Raw genomic sequence first — 11,016 nt, 5'->3', positions numbered from 1 at the left:
CCGCTCAATCTGTGCTTTTACCTACAATCTTAGCTTGCTCAAATCCAGGCACGCGTATGTACGCTTTGTAGCGTGCAGGATGACGTAAACAGGCGCACGTCATTTCCTCTTTTCAAGCACAGAAGAATGGGCAACGTTACGCGCCATCGCCGTCTATTGTAATGAGCAAATATCGAAACATCGTGATAGTGGGGAAGTCACGCTACCTATCTTCATACTCAGTGCAAGCCGCTTGCGATGCCTTTTCGGGGCACGTTGCGGCCGTTCTCCTCTTTCGGACATCTGTCTGTCCACCGTCAAATGCGAACAATGCAGACGTGGCATATTCTCACGGCAGCCGACTCCTTACTTTTGAATACGTTAAAAGGTAATGATTTTATTCTGGGTGCAACATTAACAAACGAAATAAGGCACCGACAGTTTAACCACGTGTCTTCTGCTTTTTCTGACACCCACAAGATAACGCCCAATCATAAGCCTACGAACGAAAGTTATTCTAGACAATCTAATGAAACTGGAGGCATGCCGAGTTTTGAATTTTATATATTTATAGCACTAGCTAAGTTACCTCAGTGCGTCGCCAGAGCTCGCAGAGTCCCCGAACTTTGCCAAATTGTGGTCTTCTTGCATAGCACACCATATCGCTATCTAAACGCGTGGTTGCGCTTCCAAATCTCATTCCAACGACAAGAATTGGTCGTGAGGCTACAAAATTTGCAGTTAAAGAAAACGCAGTCTAGAGTATGGCGTTTGAATTTATTCGGTCCCTTTGTCGGCCTGCGTATTCTTGACCAGGCAGCTCTGTTAATCATTGACGTTCGGACGTCGTCGATCCATGTGTGCTCATTTTCGCACTACTGCGTTTGCGTCGAGTTAGACTGTTGAGTGGTTACAGATGCCGAAGTCGTAGTACCTTCCGTCTCATCTGGTGGGCAGGGGACAGGACGAGACAACACGCATGTTCCATTCTTGCAAACAGCTATTTCTCGTATAACCGGGGCGTGCTGCGAAGAAATAACAGAATGAAATAATTACTTCCATTTGAATAAATTAGCGCTGGGAAATTCAAACCTACGAATTATATTAAATACAGCTTTGTCACTGTATTACATTTCAAGCTTCTTGATAAAATTAAATGCCATAGAACGACAAGCCGAAAAACTGAAGTATAGGTGGGATCTTATAAAAAAAAACAAAGCTGCACAATATTACGACAAAACCAAAGTAGAAATCCAAATCAAGTGCATTTAACAAACCACAGTACGCGGAAAGAATCTGTAAATGTATTAAACAAACGCTCACCTGTCTATTTTAGTGTTTTAATCTGGACATCACGAAATGAAAGTGGTGTCATTATTAGTGACACTGCCGTAGGCCCACTCTTTCCGAAGGTTTGTTATCTGCCTTCTAATTTAGTTATTAACTTCTTACCTGAGATAGAAGTATGTTGCATGGATGACTAAAACTGTGAGAAACAACAGCCACGCGTATCTTGCTTCATACAACTCTCAAAGAACGACAAAATAAAACATTCGCCGTAAGGTTATTGCGTTAGCTGCGATCCCCCTAATGAGTGCGGTTTCCAGGTGTAACCTGATACCGCGGGAAAATCGTGACGCGTCCTACAGAAGAGCAGCTGGAAAATGCTCAAGATTTCAGCGACACCAGAACGATGATAGGGAAACAAGCGCCAGGTCGAACGTTGTAGCGCAGTATCAACATCTCTACTGTCTGCATCATAGACTGGGGTTCTGCTGACGCAATTACGCCAAAGTCTAACTTCACGTCTGCTCTTAGAGTCTTGTTATATTTATGCGATAGCACGCGCACGTCGTAAAGCGAACGCGGAGTTATCTTCCTGAGACATGCACGCACACTCTGCGCCAGCTAACGCAATAAATAACCGCACGCTCTCGCGCTCCTCTTCGCTGTGAACAAGAAACCTGCATATTTTTGCGTCTTTAAATCTTAGCTGAGTGCTTGTTTTATTTTCTACAAGCATCACCCTCGTGTAACGATTGAGCTGTCAAACGTTGAATTACCGCGAAAGAATGCGTGACGTGTGACGTCCAAAGAATTACGGGTCACTTTTGCCTCATGTACACACGGAAACGGGCTTCATAATAAAACAATAAATTATTGTAAGGATACTGCCCGCAATATGACGGGAGAGGTTTCAAGCCCATTTTCTAGTTTATCTGAACAACTACATTGTCATACCATGGGGTATGACATAAGGTCAAGTTGTTACTTCGCTTGTCCTAACGCTAAGAACTAATTATGTAGTAAGCACTATGATTATGTATACATATTCATTGAAATTCCCGCTCCTAAGATGGCGGCTGAAAATGTTATGGTATCTCATTAATAATGAAATGAAATTACATATTTGTGTAGATCGTTTGATAATGCAGACAGCAAAGTGCATCGTGAATCCTTGTTTTGCAGAATGTAAAAAAAACATTTAACTTTCTCGATTCTATTCCAGAGTTCTATTTGCATCCACATCTCTTTTCTTATTGCACAAACAAATTCCTGCCATAATTATGCGGGAGAGCTGGGCGATTAAGGTACTGGGTCAATGGAACGCGTCAACCTGTACTAAATGAAGAAGACCAGAAATGGCAGTGAAGACGTGACGTTAACAGCACACAGGCACACACGGCTCAGCAGGCCAAAGGAGAACAGGCTTATTCCACCAGTTCCTACCATTAGCGTACAAAGCAGACCTGAATATGTAGCGGCGCTGCTTTTGGGTGGCTATTCCACTTACCAAGAAATGAAAAACAGGAGCTAGTGCTCGCATCGTAAAACACATGGCCAATGCTGCCGGATCGTATGGTCTCCCCCCCTCCCTTCACCCATGCCAATGAAATCTCAACTCTCGCAATTATCATGGCAGCGTTTGCATGGCTAAGTGTGTTTTTGGCGGTTTGTGGAGAAATATTTCAGGGTGTCGGAACAAAATGTTTTTCGTTCTCGTTTTAGTTTTGTTCCACTGAAAAAAGTTCCTTTGCGGTTCGGCTCCAGAATGAATAAAAGGTGCGTAGCGTCCAAAACCGTCTTGGTTCACATGCAAAACTTTTCGAAGGAAAGTAACGATAAAAGATATTATTTATTTTTCTCAATGGGTAAATTCCGAGATCATGCTCAGTGCCGTTGAGCACTGAGCCGGATATCAGAAGCACCACGTCATCGCGTGTACTCGCCGGTATTTGAGATCATTGTTCTGATAAAACGAACGCAAATGAACACAAAGGAAGGATAAATCTTCGGCAACAATGCGTTGGTAAAGAAAACTAAACGATAAACATCTTAGCGCGCAAGCCCTCGGTTTTCCTACGACGCCGATCTCCTAGTGCCCAGAGTGGCAGGCTTAGATTAGTGGAGCCATGAGTGTAGCGCTCGACCGGCTATCGCTCTTCGTAATCGGGCGTTGAACTTACCCCACAAGGAATGCCGTCGGGTTCATTTTCAAAGCGAGAAGGATCGTCCTTGCACCTGTACACGCAGGTCAGCCTATATGACTCCTGCCCCTGCACGCACCAGAAAAAAGAAATTGAACGCGAATCGCAAAATTTCTTTTTCTTTTTCGAGTTCAGTTTATCAGTTAAGTACAATAGCTTTCAATTTATAAGTAAATGGGTTGCTTATAGATACTGAAAGTTAGAACGACGATCTCCGTTACGCTGTTCCCTCCGTGCTCGAGTAGGGTAGCCGATATAGTAAAAAAAAAAACGCAACAGAAAACAGACAACCGCAGCCTTCTTTTTATTAATTTACACTTAGAAACATATGCGGTAGTCCAGATGTTTCATGACCACGGAGTTCGTGTTTCCAATGATTAAGACAACATATGCGTATAATATACAGAATAATTTTGTAATGGCGAGGACGCATGTTACTTGAGTTTTTTTCTAACCTTGCTAGTTCAAACGTTTGGGCTATTTCTTTTCTGAGAATGCTTACCGGTGGCAATGGAACGAGCCTTTCACATTTGCCGCTTTCGGACTGGTCCTTGGTTTGATCTGCGAAAGAAAGACAAAAGGCGCGATTTATATACCCCTATATGTACCCTTTTTTATAGTTGTGGTGCATGATAATGTATGCAAAGCTATGATCCCAATGTGGTTCACATTTGGGAAATTTTGTGTTTGTGTGTGTGTGTGTGTGAGTGTGCGTGCGTGCGTGCGCGCGCGCGCGCGCGCGCGCGCGTGTGTTTGTGTGTGTGTGTGTGTGTGTGTGTGTGTGTGTGTGTGTGTGTGTGTGTGTGTGTGTGTGTGTGTGTGTGTGTGTGTGTGCGTGTGCGTGTGCGTGTGCGTGTGTGGTTTATCGCACTCATTCACTGTTCCTGAATTATGAAATGCACATATGCACTAAGAATAACGATCCTCATTCTCTGTGAGCTTCGGAGATGACGATGAATTTGATGCGCTCTTTATTTTTGTAAAAAATAAACGAGGCTTTCTCTTCAGCACTTGACACCGCTTTTACCTCGGCTGGGCGGTCTGACAGACCAAAAGCCGTAGCTTACCATATTGAAAGCGAATACGGCATGAAGGAACGAAGCGCAAATTGAGTTACCCTTGCTTTAAATTTGACATTGCTGCCGATATGTTTACAAGTGTTTCTGTATACCTAACTTTGTGCAGAAGTATGTTGCCGCAATGTGCTAGACTTCTAATTGCTTTTAACAAAACATCTGTTTGTGCTAATACATTACAACTCTATGCAATATTATTGTTAACCTGAGAAACTAAAACGCGCGATCCCGGTGTTTATCACTGGTTAATCCCGACGGTTCATTAACGTGTTTCTCAATTATTTGTTACGTCTTTGTGTTTCCTAATGAGGTTACACGCACGTTCTGCTCACTGATGCTATGATACATGCTCACTGGCTCACTGACGCACGTTCGGCTGACTGACGCGGGCATAGCACCGTTCGCGATTGTTCAAAATTAAATTACTTGCAAATATCATTCTGTTCCACACGTAAGACAACTAATTGCTCATACCCCCTTAAGGAATGGCTGATACACCCGTAAACGCGGCCCCGGCATTACGACGACAGAAGAGAAGTGAAATTCTACGCTGGAATGATTAGCGGCAACGGAGCCAGCTATGGAAGAAGACGACGACGCTGGAGCCATTCTGATGATGACAGTTTTCGGCATACAGGCGACAGACGGACGAATCGCCTAGCCACATACAGCTTCGCTGTAAATAGGCGAATACCACGTAGCGAGAAAGAACCAACGAAATGTTTGCCGTCGCTTGGAGCAACTCGGACTATTTTAGGGGTAAAGCTCCCTAGGGTCGAGCCTTGGCCCTCGTCGCGCTGTCGTAGCCACGCTAGTACTCGCCGCTACCGCTAGAGGCGCAGCTGTGCTCTCTTTCTCTCTCTCTCTCTCGTTCCCGACGCGCACTCTCTCTCTCGTCCGTATACCTAGGGGCGCTGCGGTGCACAAGGGCTATATAAGCGCTGTATATACTGTACACATGGACAGTATATATATATAGTATAGGTACGCCACGCTCGTCTTCCGGAAGCCGGATGATCATTCAGGCAAAACGCCGGAAGACGGAGCGTGGCGTATATATATATATATATATATATATATATATATATCGTTTCCGGCGTTTTGCCTGAATGATCCCCCGGCCGGTGCTTCGCCTACTCATCATCATTCACTTCGTGGATATGCGGTGTTATTTTTTTGTACCTTGCATAATTGCACAATTCGCTATTATTGTAAATAATTAACTTCTCGTTTATTACAATCATAGCAAAACTGTCTACCAGAAAATTGTAGGCATTCACGAAAAATCCCCGATCCATATTTCTGTTGCTCTAGACGTGCTACCATGAAGGTTTTTTTCCCCAATCTTGAAAGAAGCCCGCAAACGCACGCGAAAAGTGTCACGCGACTAGTTGGGCTGCACCTTCACGTGTTTTACGGTCTTTCTAGAAGCGTGAGAAATTAAATTTATGTCGCACTTTCAGCAACAGAAAGATGGATCGCGATTGTTCGTGATGGCCTAAAATATTCTGATTGGGAATCTTGCTCGGAGTACAATATTTGAAAATGTAATTAACTAATCCTAATTAAATATGTAATTACGCGAAATACAAGAAACAGTGTGACTTGCAGCAAGCGACGACAAGCAACATTACCTTGTATCAGACCAGCTACGCGGCAATGTCATATTTTTTTCTAATTTTGGCACAATCTACTTGGGACACTTTGTACGATGAAGAAGTTGTACAGTAGTTTATTCACTAACAACTTCAATGTGAATGCTTATTATTCTGGTAACGTAATTTGTTATTATTACTTTCTTTTTTTTCTTCTTGGAGAAAGTATGGAAGGAAAGCCGATTCACTAATATCGCATTTCATAATATTATTGCGCGGAGTGAATAAACGCCAACTGTCATTACATTCTCAGGAGGTTTTAATATTGAATATCACTTTTGTATTGACCTAATTCAGTTCCACTTTACAGCAATAAAACATAGTAAATAATGCAAAAAAGAAGTAGGAGAAATTGTGAAAGTTTTTGCATTGTACATTCTGTTTTGTCGTTATCGCAGTTTGCGCCTGATCGGCTGCCCAGCGAGAGAGAACCGAATATCAGTAATTTCGACATGACGTTTTTTTTTTTTCGAAAGCTTGTTCGCACTAAAGATGTTGTATACGGAATCAAAAGGTTGTCTAAGCTAACTAAAAATCATTTGTAAGTTTTTCATAGAAGGCCTGAATTCTAAAGTGTGGTGCGTGGATGAAATAGGCAGTGCGGCTCCATTCTCAATCTATCGCTTTTCGTGGTACATTCACATTTGCTTATCGTTAATTACATTCACCGCGACACCTTAAAGGAGCAACGGCCATCTCGCTAAGATTTTGTACAACTGGCGGCAATAAGGTAATTCTGATGACACGCGTGCCATCTTTTCCACCACGTTTGCTCCTAATCCCATAGCGAATGAAATTACGCTGACAGCCACACGCCAGATAGTGGTGGCGGAGTAATATTTGCGTGATACGTTGGTGTCCCATTCTGTTACAAATCTTGTGACAATATTTTTATTTCTTTGTGACGAGGAGTAGTCGGTGCCACGTAAGGACGTCAACCTCTATTATATCGTGTCAATGAAAAAAATTCTACCCTATCACTTTGCGGTACACGTTAGATTTAACTTGGGGAGATAGCAAAATACATATAAGGAAAGAAAGAGACCGGAAGAAGACAAGACAACATGAACGAAGTCTTCAAATGTTCATGCAAATAAATATCTCTACTGTACAGTATTTCCGGCCTTTGCTTGCTGTTATTTTCGTGGAGGCATTCCTCCGTTTCATATACTTCACCACGTCTGTACGCGTAGATTAGACTCCCAGGGAGATGTGTATTCAATATTCCGGCGGGATTATCCCATTTTTGCAAGAATTGTACGGCTGCATTTTTTGAAGCACATCTAAATAGGATGCACGGTTGCAGTTAATATGAGATTGATATGTGCCTACAAACGGAACTCTTATTGTTCAAAAGCATTTCTTACGAGCAATTAATGGCATATTACAACGGATTCCCCAGATATTCAAACTTTTGCTTTAACGTCATTATAACCGCAAAGTAAAATACTGGCCTATGATGTTTAACAACGGCTTCGTCTTCTTCCCGTTGATAATAAGGAAAAAACAGCAGGGGAATTACTAATTTATTGAGTAACCTGTGGAGTAGTGGACAAAAAACCCAAAGATCAAGTCCCTACCTATTCCTCGTTCCAATTCAAGCAGTGAATGAATTCAAGAAATGCAACACGAGTAAAGCGTTTGCGCTACAGGGGAGAATGAATGCGTCCAATAAAAAATAGACATACCTTCAGAAGAAACAGCAAGGGTTCCCCATGCCGCGATGACGAGGATTGTCGCTACCAGGAGCTTCATCGTCGCAGTCGCTTCGTTCGAACTTCTGCAGGAACTGAATGAACGAGCTACCGGTTTCTTCAGTTTATATGACACACTAATTTCACGCTATCGATGTAACCGAGTGCAATATTTCAGCAAGCACTTCACGATATTTCCATTATGATCGGTTGTGACATAGCTGCTTGGGCCTTTTCGATTCGTAGACTGGGATAAGCGCGTGTGATAAGGGCCATTGGTTTCAATTGTGCAGTGTCTATGCCATGTCTTAAGAGTTAATACTAGATCACAGGAAGCGATTGCGAATAGTGTATCCACCGGTGTGGTGCAACTTATCGAAGACATTTCCGGCCAAGCGTTTTCTATCCAGATACATCAGTCGCAGATTAGCTGAGGGCCTTGTGTAAGTACTACACCCCAACAGCACAATATTATTACATAAATGTCAGGTGAACAATGCGTTCAGCGTTGTCTGTTTCCTGTTGTATCTTGATAATCTACCTTCATCCTCAACGTTTTCCTCACTTCAGGCGTCTCCTGAAATAAGAAAAAAGTCGCAGTTTCGCCGGAAAGGCGAAGCACCAATTACGATAGCAAATTAATGGACAACTACACAAAGTACGGATAGTAGTTTTATCGTTAGTATAAACTTGTTGATATAGGCACACTAAATAAATTAACAAGCATGGGGCCACACGCGCACAAGCAAACTGAACGCATCTCACTCGATGACCGCGGAAAGTAGCGGTCGAAACGCTGGAGTGAGCCAGCGCAGCAGCAGTAGCGCGACAATTCAGCTTCGTGCCGGCGCTCGCATCAACGCCATGTTAGCCGCGAAAACACAGCGTGGGTTGACTCTGCTCCCGGCGCAGTTGGCTTTCAAGCACGGTGTAAGAATAATAAACAGAGGTGCTGACACTCTCCCCACAACGCGCGCGAAAGCGCCGCCCGCTAGCGTCTAGATTATGTTCGGCTCGGTTACAGCTCAGTCGGCGCCGTCGTAGTGGGCGCTGCGGAATGCGGTCCCAGCCTCGGCGGCTAGGCGCGTACTGCCGCTGCTTCGTCTTCCTGCTTGCCTGTGGCGCCGCGCTGTTTTGAAGGCAAGCTTTTTGTTCGCGTGCGTTTCATGAGATTTTGCTTGGGTATTGTCGCCAAGGGCCCTCGAAAAAGGTGGCAGCGGCCTTCTGAGGGGCGTTTGAAATGGGTAGAAAGTGCTTCGTTCCGAACTGCAATTCTGGATACCGGGCTTGTGCGGAGCGTGTGCCTTTATTCAAAGCGCCATCCGACAGCCGTCGTCTAGAGCAGCGGCGCCGTGTAAATCTGAGGGCAGACCGAACTCTAATGCCTACCGACAATGTCTGCGCCAACCATTTTTCGGAGGATACGATATCGACGGCATATATCGACGGTTCGATAAAAGGATTTCCACCTTATTTCCGAACGGTCCAAAGAACCTCACACGGTAAAATAAACCTCGAAAGCCGCTGCGGAAGAGAGAACCTTCCGTGTGCCACAGCAGTTTGTGCAAATTTTGCTACATGTACAAGATATACATATATTGAACTATCATGCACCAAGCTTCAAATATATGCAAATGTCACGTAGCTGTAGAGAACCAAGGTAATGTTGTCTGCCGTGGCTTTCTGATACTCAGATTATTTTTTACATTCCTCCTAATTACTTATTTTCATAATTGATTAATCAACTTTTCGAATGCTATAATTGCATAAAAAGTGTGAACGGGAGAATTGTACAGCAACATGGAAAACTCCCGATACAGCTTTATGTGGCTCAATACGTGATATTTCTGAGCGTGAAAGAAACCCGCGAATACACGCACAATTGCCGCGAGACTGGCTGCTCGAGGCACTTTGCGTGTATTCGTGTGCTTCTTTCATGTTCGGAAAAACACTTCTACGTAGCGCGCAATGAGCAATAGAAATCTGTACGGGAGTCTTTTATGTTGCTCTACAATTTTCTCATTGATACTTGTAATCTAATTATAATAATTGAGAAGTTGATTAATTGATCAAAGCTACTTATGTAATTAGGCGGAATGTAAAAGATAATCTGAGTATCTCTAAGGGACGGCAACAACATTACTATGGTTCTGTCCAGCTACGTGACATTTGCAATTTTTAAATCTTTGTGCACCCTGTATAATACTGCTGTTTTCTGTGCACATGTGTGCCTGATTTTCAAATTTGTTCCATCCTGGCTACTGATTTTTTTTTACAATGCGCGTGCGGTGTATAGTACACGCTTGCATGTTTTTATTCAACATTTTCCCATTTTGGGAGTGTATGAGAGCGTAAGCTTCTGGGATGGTTATCCCCGATTAAAATTGTCAAACTGCTTCATGCACAATTATTTTTTTTCGTAATGTGTCTTTGAAAAATAAATGTATACGGGATTATTGTGTGGTGGGTGTAAGTGTATTTGTGGACAGGCTGTAGCATGCATTGTCAAACACGCTTACATTGGCACATTCTCGTATGCAATTTACGAAAAAAGAAATTCCCCTCATTTTTTAGATCTTGCAAGAGCCACTCAGTCCTCAGTGGGCGAAAGCCAAATGAGTAATATACACGGTCTATGTTAAGTGGAATTGAAATAAAAAAATGAAACATTTGCTCAGGTCTTCATCAGTAAACTGTATTAGTGATGCTGTAATCCAAGATAAGACGCCTGCCTTCGTCCTGCCTAATAAATTCCGATTTGAAAGAGTTTTTACATAGCTGATGTGCATTCTCATCTTAAGTTCTAGCCATGAACGGCCACTTTGTGCTAGTGAGTTGCATATCGCAAGCTTGTGCCGTTTCATTTTTTAAAGTTATATCGCGGCCACATTGAATTTGCGCAAAGGTGCTTGAATGGTTTTCTGAGCGTGAATGGAAGTAGCGATAAGCGTGAAATACAACATTTTTCTCTGCACTCACTATTTTCTTCTGATCGAGGGGTAGCAGGATAGCACGTGGTATAACGCTTTTATTTTCATGCTTGGATGAACGGCTATGATGATGATGTATGTTGTTTAATGGCGCAAGGGCCAGGTATGGCCAAAGAGCGCCAGGACTGTGTAAA

At 43.2% G+C, this 11,016-nt stretch overlaps 1 protein-coding gene across 2 annotated transcripts in view; it reads right to left on the bottom strand.

Moving 5' to 3' along the window:
* Positions 1 to 730: 730 nt before the first annotated feature.
* LOC119443972 (uncharacterized) overlaps positions 731 to 11,016 on the bottom strand; it is a 12,451-nt gene continuing 2,165 nt past the window's right edge. Inside the window, exons 1-4 of one of the 2 annotated variants that reach the window (XM_037708524.2) lie at positions 7,887 to 7,977; positions 3,970 to 4,028; positions 3,447 to 3,536; positions 731 to 1,004 (exon numbers count right to left, since the gene is read on the bottom strand). In XM_037708524.2, coding sequence (XP_037564452.1) covers positions 855 to 1,004; positions 3,447 to 3,536; positions 3,970 to 4,028; positions 7,887 to 7,953 — 366 coding nt within the window. In that variant the 5' untranslated portion in view covers positions 7,954 to 7,977 and the 3' untranslated portion in view covers positions 731 to 854. Of the gene's footprint in view, positions 1,005 to 3,446; positions 3,537 to 3,969; positions 4,029 to 7,886; positions 7,978 to 11,016 lie in introns of those variants that run through there. The other variant, XM_049663532.1, reaches the window with a different exon arrangement.

This window comes from Dermacentor silvarum, chromosome 3, assembly GCF_013339745.2.
Source record: "Dermacentor silvarum isolate Dsil-2018 chromosome 3, BIME_Dsil_1.4, whole genome shotgun sequence".
NCBI lineage: Eukaryota > Metazoa > Arthropoda > Arachnida > Ixodida > Ixodidae > Dermacentor > Dermacentor silvarum.
The sequence above is the reverse complement of the archived record's forward strand: the minus strand, read 5'-3'. Positions and strand labels throughout refer to the sequence as shown.